This window comes from Microtus oregoni, unplaced genomic scaffold (genome assembly GCF_018167655.1).
Source record: "Microtus oregoni isolate MIOR12 unplaced genomic scaffold, Mior012 000060F_ref0000265, whole genome shotgun sequence".
In the NCBI taxonomy this organism is placed as follows: Eukaryota; Metazoa; Chordata; class Mammalia; order Rodentia; family Cricetidae; genus Microtus; species Microtus oregoni.
In genome coordinates, this window is record NW_024543870.1 from 10628036 (window position 1) to 10641942 (window position 13907).

Sequence of the window (13907 nt, forward strand, 5' to 3'; positions counted from 1 at the left end):
TAAAAAAAATAAAATAAAAAGAACAGCAGACTTGTTGCAATTTGGTCCCCCTGCGATTCCAAATTAGCAAACGAGGAATTTTAAACACAAATGCACTAGTAAATTTGTAACAAGAGACCAAAATCCTGCAACAGTCCATGTACAAGGTTTCCCTTTATCATTGTATGAGTAATTATTAACCTCATATTTCATAAGAATAAGAGATCTCAGTAGTCTTGCCATTGTGCTGCCTGCAGTCCTCTGAGGAAAAACATTGAGCCACCATATCTGAGAACGTTATGGGGTTTAGGGGAACTGTAGAGATGCCTTAATTATCTGTATTTATGTTTTAACACAGTTGGGAATCTCTTTCAGAGCTAGTTTCTGTTCGCGCAGCTTAGCCAGAATCCAGGTACATGCTCACGGAGTCCTCATCTCAGATGACCCCTGTAGACGGCCCCAACCGAGACGAGAAGCGAGCTCACCTGTGTCCTCACAGGTGCTCCGGCATGCGTCCAAGGTCTCAAAGTTGTTCTGGTTGCCCAGGCACCCACCGTACTTGAACCGTTCGCACTGCTTTGATTGGTTGTTGTAAAAATACCTAGTAATGAGGCCTCGGCAGATTCCAGGATCCTCTTCCAAGAAGCAGAAATCTGGCTTCCCTAGAATCGACAAAATACGTCAGGAAGAAGTATCTTTCTTTTGTTATTATCATTTAGCTATTTTAGTGAAATTTATAATCAACATATTTAGAAGATAAATTTAGAACCAATTTTAAAAGGTTAAAGGTTAAACCAGAAGGTAATGGTTATCTCATTAAAAATAATAAAATGACTTAATTTAAAACTGAATCATTATCTAACCCTTTGGGTACTTGGAATAAGGAAGATTAAACTATTTTTTTTATATTTTTTATCTGGTATTTCAGTTCTAAATTTCTTTTATCAGATTACAAAGAATTATTATCAACATTTTCATGAACCAATAAAATAAAGGATGGTGGGTTGATACATGCTGACCTTGCTTTAGAAGTACAAAATATTATGGTAAGTTTTGCTTTAATAATTTCTATTAAGTTTAATGCACTGATATTAAAGAAAAGTCGATTGAAGTGTTGGGAATCTCTGTGGATGGAGTACTGTGTTAGTTCTTTAAGACTGCTATAGAGGCTTTAAACATTAGAAAGGATATTAGGGCTACAGAAGTTGACCTGGCTATTCTTGGAAGTTCCTGAATTCTTATGCTGGAATTAATATCTGTGCTCAGTATGTCACCCTCCACTGTTGGGTCTCTCCCTCCCTCCTCACTCTCTCTTTTCTTCTTCTTCCAAGCATTGGGCTGGACCAACAATGTAGAGGCAGAAAGGAAATACATGTTCAGGGATTAGAAGGACTTTTGCAAAGTCTAACAGCCTTCCTTTGATCATGCTCCAAAACAGGCTAGACACAGCTGTCACAAAAGCTGCAATATTGTGACCTACATTACAATCTCTGTCTACATGCATACTGTGAAGAGAATCGAGTTCGTTTTCCAATGTATTATGCTCAAAAGTCTTACTGCACTTGAATATTTTGGACAAGGTTCCAGTTCCTCCAATTTCTCCTATAAATATATTTCTGTGGTAATAAAATGAACTATGATACCCTTCCATGTCTTTTTTTATATCAGGAAGTCGGTGCTCACAAGTGCTCTACTATCTAAAGAGTGTGTATTCCGTGTACTTCAGGCACAGAGCCCAGAGTCCCCTAAGCTGGAAGTGGCCTGAAAGTCTCCTCCCTGAGGGCTAGTTCAAGCTTCAAGGGAGGGAGGTGATCAACAATCCTACCCAGCTATAATACCTATAAACAAAAATGACCGGAGTGACACAGTGACCCTAAGAGGGCAATAGAGAAACACATATCTTGACAGTGACCAACAGCTCTATAACTTTAAGATACTCCAGAGCCCCCTAAACAAAGAGAAACCATGCCTGATTCCAGAGACCTAGCCAGCTACCCAGGGATAATGAAGTCATGGGTCTAGAGAACCTATAACCACCACCACTGTACTAAGTCAGCATAATCCCCAACTACATTCTCACTATTCCCAGATAAGTGTCATCCTCACCCTGGGTCAAGGAAACGTCTCTTTGCAGCAGGAGAACATCACAGAAAACCACACCTAATCTAAATATGTGTTTATGAAGATCAATCTCTACTGACACACCTACAACACAATTCCTACACCTAAGGCTAAGGGATCACTGTGGAAGGGTGGACAGAATGAATGTAAGACCCAAGGAAAGAGAGAGTTTGCTACAAGATTGTGTCTCCTAGGAAAGCCATACTGATAAACTCTCACCAACATGAGCTAAACAGTCGTGCTAAATATGATCTGGGGGAGGGCCATGAGTGCTCATCCCTACACAAAGAACTATAGAAAACTGAAAGTGTGAGAAACAGACTCCAGGAAAGAGCACACTGAATAGTTATCCAGTGCCAAACGGCAGGCCCTGGAAACATATGCATGTATACATATGTATATATGTACATACATATGTGTGTTACATTATACAAATTGATCAGATTGTACTTATGCATTTATGAATATATATTATGTATTTGGAACCATATATTATATGTTTAGGAACACACACATATATATGTATGTGTATATATATATATATATATGTGTGTGTGTGTGTGTGTGTGTGTGTGATTGCTAGAGTTTGCTATGAGATTGTGCCTCATAGGAAAGACAGAAGGCTATACGCAAAGTCTCACCAACATGACTGATATATGTATATATCAGCACTTAATGAAAGCAACAGCCATGAATTTGAGGCAGACCAAGGAAGGCTACATGGGAAGGTTTGGAAGGAGGTAAAGGTGTGGTTATATTATAATCTCAATAAATAGAAGAAATAAAACAAGAGCATGCACTCATTAATGTTAGCGAGAGCCACAGCAGTGGAGAGCTGGAGAAGAATCCCCAATTTAAAAGTTCTTATTAAAATATCTGTTTTCTATAACTTCTCAACTTGTAAATTGGAAGTTAACTTGGTTTCTTGTTGTCTCTTAAAGTAAATGTCGGTGAAATTCTTATGTTGTATGAAACCAACCATACTGAACCTCATAGAAGAGAAAGTGGGAAGTACACTTGAACACATTGGCACAGGAGACCACTTCCTAAATATAACCCCAGCAGCGCAGACACTAAGAGAAACAATTAATAAATGGGACTTCCTGAAACTGAGAAGTTTCTGTAAAGCAAAGGACATAGTCAACAAGACAAAACGACAGCCTATAGATTGGGAAAAGATCTTCACTAATCCCACATCAGACAGAGGTCTGATCTCCAAAATAGACAAAGAACTCAAGAAACTTGACAACAAAAGAACAAATAATCCAATAAAAGGGGTCGGATCTCAAATGGCTGAAAGACACTTAAGGAAATGGTCAACATCTTCAGCTATCAAATGCAAATCAAAACAACTCTGAGATTCCATCTTACACATGTAAGAATGGCCAAGATCAAAAGCAATGATGACAGTTTATGCTGAAGAGGATGTGGGGTAAATGGAACACTCCCTACATTGCTGGTGGGAGTGCAAACTTATGCAGCCACTTTGGATATCAGTATGCAATTCCTCAGAAAATTAGGAAACAATCTACCTCAAAATCCAGAAATACCACTTTTGGGTATATACCCAAAGGATGCCCAATCATACCACAAGGATATGTGCTCAACTATGTTCATAGCAGCATTATTTGTCATAGCCAGAACCTGGAAACAACTAGATGTCCCTCAACCAAACAATGGATAAAAAATGTGGTACATTTATACAACAGAGTACTACTCAGCAGTAAAAAAAATAATAATAACATCTTGAAATTTCCAGGCAAATGATTGGATCTAGAAAAAAACATATTGAGTGAGGTAGTCCAGATCCAGAAAGACAAATATCATATACTCACTCATAAGTGGCTTTTAGATATAAAGCAAAGAAAACCAGTGTAAACAGAGACTGATCATTCATTTCCTGGCCACCCAGACCCAAATAATCATGCAGAAACTATATTAATACAACACTGGCTGACAGCTTAGGCGTGTTCCTACCTAGTTCTTATATCTTAAATTAACCCATTTCTGTTGTTTTACATTTTACTACAAGACTCGTGGTCTGTTACCTCTTGCTTTTTGGGCAACTACATGGCATCTGCCTCCTTTGGCAGCTACATGGCATCTCCTTAACTTTGCCTTCTCTCTCTCTCTCTCTCTCTATATATATATATATATATAGAGAGAGAGAGAGAGAGAGATATCTATTAGGATTTCCCACCTGACTTTACTCTGCTAAGCCATTGGCCAAACAGCTTTATTCATTATCCAACAAAAACAACACATATAGAGCACATCCCATATCAAACCAACCTACAGTCCTCAACCCCAGAGAACCTAGACAACAAAGAGGACACTAAGAGAGACATACATGGATGTACTTAGGAAGGAGAAAAAAGGCAAGATCTTCTGAGTAAATTGGGAGTGTGGGGGTTACAGGAGAGGGCAGAAGGGGAGAGGGGAGAAAGGGAGGGGAGCAAAGAAAAATGTATAGCTCAATAAAAACAGTAAAAAAAGAAATTTTTATGTTGTTTTCTTTTTCAAATTTAAGTGGATTTTTTGTGTACAAAATTATAGCTTCACGCATATATATTATGGAGTGATTAAATCTGGATAATTAATGGCTCACTCCACATGGCCGTAACATGTTTAGACTGAGAACACAAGGAACATGCACTCTCTCAGCTGTCACGAGAGTTAAACAGATGACTGTTAACTGTAGTCCATGCTATACGGTAGATCATTTAGATGTTCCCTCCCATGCAGTGACTCTGTGTGGTCATCTCTCCCCCTCACAGTCTTGGCAATAACAATGCCACGTCTACTCTTAGATCACCCTTCCAAGGCTCCATGCTGTGTATTGCCTTCGGCATGATGCTCACCAAGTCCACCCATATTGTTGCAAGTTACAAGATTTCCTTCTTTAATTCCACACCGTGTGGAATATGACACTCCCTTTATCTGCAGACTGAACCTTCAGTTCATTCCATATAATTCTCGCAGAATATGACTTCAGTGAATGGGAGGTGCAACCTATGAGTGCCTTCTCCTCGATACAAACTGAGTGGTGGGGCTGATCGCTAGATGAAACAGTATCTCTATTCCTAACTTAAAATTGTGATGAGGAGTATCCATGCTGTTTTCTCTGGTTGCTGTTTGGATTTAACAGCAATGAAATGACAGCCCATTTGAGTCTGGATTTGTTTCTTCGATGATTAGTGTTGTGTAATCATTTCCTATCATATTCCTGTCCTCACTGTGATATGTAATTGTGTCATGTACACAAAACAGGAAAAACGGCTTTGGTAAATTTTAATGTTTTAAAGGGAAAAACACATATATTCAATTTTCATTTTGATTAATTTTAGGATATAACTTTTTGTGAAATTTTAAGTAATCTTAAGTATACAAATTTTATGCATAAAATGAATTAATGAATGAGATATGTCGCATATTAAAAGCAAAAATTATAATATAATTTAATCTAATGATCATTATTAATAAATTCTATATGGAAGCTTTTTTTGTGAGACCCCCATCAAACTACATGAATTTATTTTAGGCGAAAGTTGAGAACGTACACATGTAAAATAATCCCTAGGTCTACAAATTAAAAATAAAACAGGATTATAAATAAAATAATTCTCCATATTCCTGGAACTGCACTCTGTGGTAAAAGGTCCTCAGTTATGGCTGAGTAAGAATATTGACGTAAGCCATGCAGCATCTTTCCTAAGCCGCAGAAATATAATGCCAAGGTCTCTGCACGCCCATACACCATAGATTGCTTACAACTAAGCTTCGCTCCTGAGGGACTGGCCTGAATCTTCATTACCTTTTGATTTTCTTTTGATATCTTCTAATAGTGTCATTATCATTAAACCTGGGAATTGATTTGTCCTGCTTCAGTGCTAGGAAGCATATCAACTTCAGTTTGATGGGACTTTTGCTAGAGAGTAACTGTAGCAATAAAACAGTTCTAACATTCCTATGTTCACAGCGCTAATTTTTTTTCATATTTAATACTTAAAGTGACTGTTTCTTGAATTCCAAAATCTATTTTTGCATTCTGCTCATACAGTAAACATTTCCTGGCATTTAATTTTTCTCTAATTCTAGGTTTTAAAAGAAATCTTAGTATTTCAACATTGCTACTTCTGCTCACCAAAAAAAAAAAAAAAATCGATACAGGGAACCATTATGGGGTTAGGGAGAAACTTGGTGCTAGGGAAATTCCTGGGAATCCGCACAAATGACCCCAGCTAAAACTCCTAGCAATAGTAGAGAGGGTGCCTGGACTGGCCTTCCCCTGTAATCAGATTATTGACAGCCCTAATTGTCATCATAGAACCTACATCCAGTAACTGATGGAAGCAGATGCAGAGGCTGAGCTTCTGGAGTCCAGTTGAAGGGAGGGAGGAAGGATCATATGAACAACGGGGTCAAGATCATGGTGGGGAAAACCACAGAGACAGCTGACCTGAGCTAGTGGGAGCTCACAAACTCTAGACTGACAGCCGGGGAACCTGCATGGGACTGAACTAGGCCCTCTGAATGTGGGGGACAGTTGTGTGGCTTAATCTTGTAGGGGGCAGGGCTGGCAGTGGAGCTAGCACTTTTCCCAGGTATATGAACTGGCTTTTTGGAGCCCATTCCCTATGGTGGGATACTTTGCTCAGCCTTGATATAGGGGGTAGAGGCTTGGTGCTACCTCGAATTGGTATACCAGACTTTGTTGACTCCCCAAGGGAGGCCTTACCCAGTTTGAGGAGTGGATTGGGCGGGTGGTGGGGGATGAGAGGAGGGTGTGGGAAAAGAGGAGGGAAGGGAAACTGGGGTTGGTATGTAAAATATAAAAAAATTAAAAAATTAAATCTTCTTTCACTTGTAGACAAACTCATTTTATAAATATACTGTTTTCTTAAGTGCTAACAATAACTACGATCTTACTTAACTTGACTACTGGACATTGTTACCAATATCAATTCAATATTTGAAGGGATATGTTTTTAAATTATAAATAATCACTTTTATTTGTTATACAAATTGTGATTGAGTTTATTTCATTTGTTTGCTTGTTTGTTTTGTTCTTTCAAGGCAGACAGATCTCTGTGAGTTCGAGGCCAGCTTGGTCTACAGAGTGAGTTCCAGGACAGGCTCCAAAGCTACACAGAGAAACCCTGTCTCAAAAAAAAAAAAAAAAAAAAAAAATCCCCAGTGGACTGGAGAACTAAAATGAGACAATCAAGAGCTAACTCACTGTCTGCATGTTGTTAAAACAGCCTGTGTGGCTCTAGACCAGTGGTTCTCAATCTCCCTGCTGCGACCCTTTAATACCTCTCGGCCAGTTGTGGTGACCCCCAACCGTAAAATTATCTTGTTGTTACGTCATAACTGCAATTTTGCTATTGTTACAAATTGTAATGCAGACATCTGATGCGCAGGATATCTGATATACCACCCCTGTGCAAGGGTTGTTCGACCTCCCACAGGGGAGTCCCCACCCATTGGGTTGAGAAGAAATGGTCTAGAGAGCCTGTGATGCCAAACTCAGCCCGTGGAGCCTACTGAACAGTGTCTGCAATGTCTAAGTTTTCATTGCATCCACCAGAGGAAACATTGTCTCTGATGCCGCACAGATTCAAAGTCAACACACAACAGCGGTCTATAAAAACGGAATATCCAGCTGTCTTAGATAAATGCTACTAATTTTTACATAAAGAAAATGTACCTCTTGCGGATATTGTCTTCACGGGCGTCTTTTTATAACCTGTAAAGAAAGTGTGTCAATTAGAGGCCATCACTTAGAATACGATATTATGAACTTGACCTTAAACGAGAACAATTACATAATCCCATTAATATTATCCTCACACAGAATGTCTTAATTGTAGGGCCCTGGTCTGCCCTTATTTTTGGGGTGCATTTGCGGGGACAGTTTATGGTCAGCTAACTAAGCTTTCTGTGTGTTTCTGTGCTCTCCCTGCCCCGCCTGGTGATTAGCTGCAGGGCATTGTCTCCATTGTTAATATGGTAATTTCCCACCTGCCTGGGCGGAGATCCTTGTACAGCAGTTAGGTAGATAAGGACTCCCCCAATTCTGAATAAACTGGCATTCCGCTGATCTTCTTTTGAATGACCCCAGTCTCTGTGTGTGTGTTCTTTTCAATCTCCAGGCTCTTGCCCGACTCGCGTACGGTACGGTGGCGGGCAAACTGTACCGAGGGTGTAACACAAAATCGGGTGTTACAATTGGAGGCACCGCTGGGGTGATCATCGGCAACTAGACCCATCTGCGAGATCGGGAAGTAGGGATCCCTGAGAGGTCACCCTCGGGAAGGCTGGCCAGCAGGTAAGAAATTGAGTGATGAGGGTGTAACACAAAATCGGGTGCTACTCGTTTATTTTTATTTATAGATGATTATAGTCATTTTTTCCTCACCACAGCCGCCCACCTCTGCCTTCTCCTTTTCCTCCTCCTCACCATAACCAAAGTCTTTGGGGAACTGACGGCCAGGGGCATCTCCTCCACCCAACTGTAGGAACAGTGCCCGGACAGGACAGGACAGGACAGGCCAGGACAGGACAGGACAGGCCGCCCCCGCCACCACTGCTGCCTGCAGCCAGTCATTTTTGTTTGCTTGCTTTATAGTCCTGTTGTTATTTCTTCTCGTAGTGTCTATCAAACACAGCATTTTACAAATGCTGTGCAAAAACTCCACCACTGGATTAAACCTCCAGCTCACACATCCTCTTTTGGGAATGATTTTAACTGATAGATAAAAACGTAAACTTATACATAGTGATGGGTGTTATGTCACATTTCAATACCTGGGTATTGTTAAGTAATGTTGAGGTGAGGCTAAATATGTCTATCCCCTCAAATATATATCAATCCTTTTTATTGAAGCCTTTTAAACTCTTCCATACAGCTTTTGGAAGGTGTAATATCTTGCTGCCTGTAGCTCCCCTGCTATGCATCAGGATCAGGCAAAACTACCAATGATAAAATGTGTGAACACTGTTAAAATGTTATGAAATTATGATGCAACTACAAAGTAAAAATCTCCAGTTTGATAATACATTATCATGTGTTTTATAGTCCTACATCAGTAAAATCAACACCAAAGCTAGGTTTGGTAAAGTTTGCACAGCATACATGAAATTTGGAATTTTTTTGTAGTATTAAAATTCCAATAAGAATGACACATTTCAGCCAGGCAGTAGTGGTGCACACCTTTAATCTCAGCACACTGGAGCAGAGGCAGGCAGATCTCTGTGAGTTCAAGGCCAGCCTGGTCTACAGAGCTAGTTTCCAGGACAGACTCCAAAGCTACAGAGAAACTCTGTCTTGAAAAACCAAAAAAGAAAAAAAAGAAGAAGAAGAATGAGATGTTTCTAGGTCAATCTCAGACTTAGAAGTGCTAAGCTGACTCACGTGGTAGAAATGTATATGTGTTAATATATTTATCTTCGGAGCCTAACAGTCAGTTCTCTGATTATCTTCCAAGGAGAGCGCTTGCCGAGTGTCCTGTTCATAAGACAGGTGCAGCCAAGTGTGTATGGAAACAATGCTTTTCCTGCCAACCCAGCTCCCAGCTAAGTCAGCTGCACCTCATGTCAATGAACCTAAGAAATTCTCTGTGAACTTCAGGCTCCCTTCCCTTTCCACCGTGGAGTAGACTCCGAGATGATAAATGAGGCTTCAAATTTTAGGATGACTGACAAGAAAAAACTAAAAAACAACAGCTGACTGAGAAATCTAGAAATGTCAACTGTCGCAGAATATTTGCCTAACTATGCAAAGATGTTCTGCATTTGTCTAACTATGCAAAGATGTGCCGCTGTTTTACCTTGCCTGTCTAAGGCACCTGATTGTTCTAATCGAAAGCTGAATGGCCCATAGCAAGGGGAGAGGTAGAGGCAAGACTTCCGGGTAGAAAGAGTAAGTTGGAGGAGGAATTTAGGCTCCGGGAAAGAAAGAAAAAGAGACCACAGAGAGACACCAGGGGCCAGCCAACAATATACAGAGGAAGCAGAAAGTAGGTCATACTGAATGAAAGAAAAGGCAAAAGGCCCGGAGACAAAACGCAGATGACTGGAAACAGGTTACAACTGGTTGGAAGAGCTAGTGGGACAGACCTAAGCTAAAGCCAAGGATTCATAATTAATAATAAGTCTCTGTGTCTCTATTTTGGAGCTGGTTAGTGGCCCAAAGAAAATTCCAACTACAGAAAACAATGGGGTTTCTTGCGAAACGGTACTGGTTTTCTAGCACTGCTAAATTTCCATTTAGGCCTGGTATCCAGGCAGGCTTCGGTGTCAAAGGCTTCCTGGAAACCTACCTGGTAGGCACGCTGCCTTACACTCTTCCACGGTCTCAAATCGGTTCTCGTTTCCTCTGCATCCCCCATATATAAATTCTTCACATTGTTGAGTAAGAATATTGAAGAAATAACTCCTTATCATCGCCTTGCACGGCCCATCCTCTACCTTCATTGCACAAAATGTTTGCTTCGGTTTCATTGGCAGCGGCGCAGAATCTACAAGGTAGAGTAACAACATCACGCTTAATTCTCTGCCAACACCACGACAGTGTCCTTGTTGTCACCTTGTCAAATACATAATTTTTCACTCTCGATTTTTAAATAAGAAGTTAGAACAGAAAAGTAAAATTATTATGAGTTCCGTGACAGTCGCAAGCTGAGTGTGCATATATGTTCCACGCCTTTCATAATTTGTTCACAATTCTTAAAGATGACTGAAGCTTTAAATGACATGAGCTAATTAGTCCTCTAGAGGGCAGCTGTGCTCTGCTAGAGTAAAATCCATCCGCACAAATACCCAACTATAAAATTATTTTAAAATACTAAAACATGAGTGGACATCACTTCATTGCTTTCATATAAAAATATTTTAAAGCAAAGCATAAATTTGTATACTGTGCTACTCTAGTAATAAATTGATTTTTTTTAATTCCTTGCAATTTTAAAACAAACTTTTGGAAAATATTCATATAAATTTGATTTAGGTTACTTTCAAGTATCTTCTTCCATTTGTACTTTATTATTATAGTTATATATATTAAATATTTTCTAGCCATATTTTAATAATATTAAGATTCTAACAAATTGGTATGTTCTCATTTATCTGTTTATTTGTTTACTTATTTATGTGTGCATATTTGTGGAAGGCACACATGCACCCTGACTGTCTTTCTTCCACTACTCTCTACCTCTCACTAGCCAGGAACTCAAAAGGTAGGCGAGGCTGGCTGGCTTGCTCTCTGACAGTGGTCTCCAGGAATCTGCCTTTCTCGGCTTCCCCCCACCAGGCTTACACACGTGCACCAGCAAGGTGCAGCATTTTCTACATAGATTCTAGAATAAAACTCAGGTCCTGGTCTTGCGAGACAAACACATTATAATCTCCCCAGCCCAGACACTTATAGGATTAATAAAATTACATGTAGACTGCGGTAGTTGGGGTTAACTGTCAACTGGCAGAATCAAGAGTCACCTGGAGATGGTTTCTGAGCGGGTCTGGGGTATGGGTGGGGTGACTGACCGGGAGGACCCTGTACTTGGCTCCCACTCTCTGGGCTGGGATTAGACCGTGGAAGGGAAGGGAAATCTGAACTGGGCACAGACTTTGTCTTTTTTCTCCTTTACTGTTTTACATAAGCTCTTGTTTATAAGCTCAAGTGTGTGTGTGTGTGTGTGTGTGTGTCTGTTCAGGAAAACACAGAGCCCAAGTGCGGCCCGTTGTTTAATAGTTCTGCCACAAGAGGGTGAGAGTGTACCACAAAAGAGTTTCTTTGTTGTTTCAAAGTTGTTTATGTAGTTATAGTAATACCGGGATTTTTTTCTGAGTAATTAATTTCCCAGAACTTTGTTATAAAATTAGCTAATGATCACCATTTTGTCATGTGAGTGTTATCTTCATCTTACAACCAAAAAAAAAAAAAAAAACTGCAGAAATTAACTAAGTTGCTCTTATTTATACCAGAAAAAACAGAATTGACCATCACATGTTGTTATAACAGGTATACTACGCAATCTTTTTTTTTTAATATTTATTTATTTATTTGTTATGTATACAATATTCTGTCTGTGTGTATGTCTGCAGGCCAGAAGAGGGCACCAGACCTCATTACAGATGGTTGTGAGCCACCATGTGGTTGCCGCAATCTTAATAAGAATAATATTGTCACAAACCTGTATGACCGAAATGCCTCCGTTGGCATTTGGGTTAAAAAATTAGATTTAATAATGTGATTTCCACTCAATAGCATTCTAAGACTCTGGTTTATAAAGTTGCAAATCATTTTCCTATGAAAATCTGGTACTGAATCCTAGTTCCCTTTCCTGTGTCTTTGGATGTCAAAAAAAAAAAAAAATGTCTCAGTAGACTATGGGGCGCTCAGGGTTATGGGACGCCCTGATGCTAGGATTTTACTTTCCTGGAGACTGTTTGTGAATTTAGAGCCTGTGGGTTGCTTACTGTCTAAGGGTCTACATGCTCGTGCCTCTGGGTGTTGCAAAAATAATAAAAATCCAAATGAAAACAAAACAAACCTAGAGAAGACTGTGCAACTCATTGATCAAGAGAGCTTCAAGTTGAAGTATGGTTAATAAAAATTCAAAGACAATTATTGAGGTTCAACCTGAGGACCAGAAAAGCAAAGCAGCCAGCCACTGGCTCTTACCTCAGCCTCAGTGTGAAAATTGTGATCCTGCCTCCAGGAAACCTCAGAATGAGACAGTGACTGAGAGTTGTCTCCTCCCATTTTATAATCCTGTCTAGTTCTGGGATTAAGGATGTGTACCACCACCGCCTTTGGTTTCTATGGTAAACTAGTGTAGCTACTAGATTGAAGGTGTGTGTCATTGTTGCTTGGTCTCTAATGCTGGCCAGTGTGGTCCTTAGGTAAGCTTTATTTATTAAAATGCAAATGAAATGCCACTATGTCCCATCTACAATAAAGTCAAGCTATTGCCAGGTGAGGGACCCCTGCCTGCAATCCTAGCCCTGTGAGGAGAAGCAAAAGCTCGTAAGTGTAAGGTCAACCTGAGCTATGCAGTGAGAACACTCTACAAAGCTGTGAGAATTTAAGACTTTCACTCACCACTATTCCCTCCCATCAACTACAGTTTCAGGTCAGAAAATATACTTACCCAACCTTTGTTAAGGGGAATACACGAAACCAATTCACTAGAGATGAGAATGTATATATGGAACTCTATATATATATGTCAGAAATAAGATAAATTTGGAGACTATCACATTGTTAATATTTTCCATTACCAGTAACCTATCAATAATTTTATACAAAATGTTACTTTGGGAGAAATATATAAATTTCTATGACACCTGCTCAAGTTTTTCCTTTTTTAATTACTAATGTTTTTATTTTTGAGACAGTTTATGGAGTTGAACCTCACTTCCACACTAGTTCCTTTGATGTGCAGCTCAACTTGACTCCAATGTGAGTTTCATCTCAGATATTATTTTGAAAATACCGGTAAGAAGGAGAGGATGGTTGAAGCTTGTGGAGACAGTTCTTTTTCCTAGCTCAAAGCTAAAATCTTATCGGTAAGAATCTCCTTCAGAGCCAGGCTGTGCTGGTACACACTTGTGATCCCAGTACTCAGGAGGCAGAGGCAGGTGGAGCTCCGTGAGTTCGAGGCCAGCCTGATCTACAGAGTGAGTTCCAGGATAGCCAGAGCTACAGGGAGAAACCCTGCCTCCAAAAAAAACAAACAAAAGTCTCTCTTGCTGAAGTGACTTGGTTTTGTATAGTCTAAAACGTAACCCACTTAATAATA

The 13907-nt window shown here is 39.8% G+C and overlaps 1 protein-coding gene across 4 annotated transcripts in view; it reads right to left on the reverse strand.

Moving 5' to 3' along the window:
* The window catches only part of Tfpi (tissue factor pathway inhibitor), a 42597-nt gene that overhangs the window by 12252 nt on the left and 16438 nt on the right, over positions 1 to 13907 (reverse strand). For all 4 annotated transcript variants that reach the window (XM_041639792.1, XM_041639795.1, XM_041639793.1 and 1 more), the window contains exons 4-6: positions 10425 to 10622; positions 7811 to 7849; positions 465 to 641 (exon numbers count right to left, since the gene is read on the reverse strand). In XM_041639792.1, coding sequence (XP_041495726.1) covers positions 465 to 641; positions 7811 to 7849; positions 10425 to 10622 — 414 coding nt within the window. The remainder of the gene's footprint in view (positions 1 to 464; positions 642 to 7810; positions 7850 to 10424; positions 10623 to 13907) is intronic.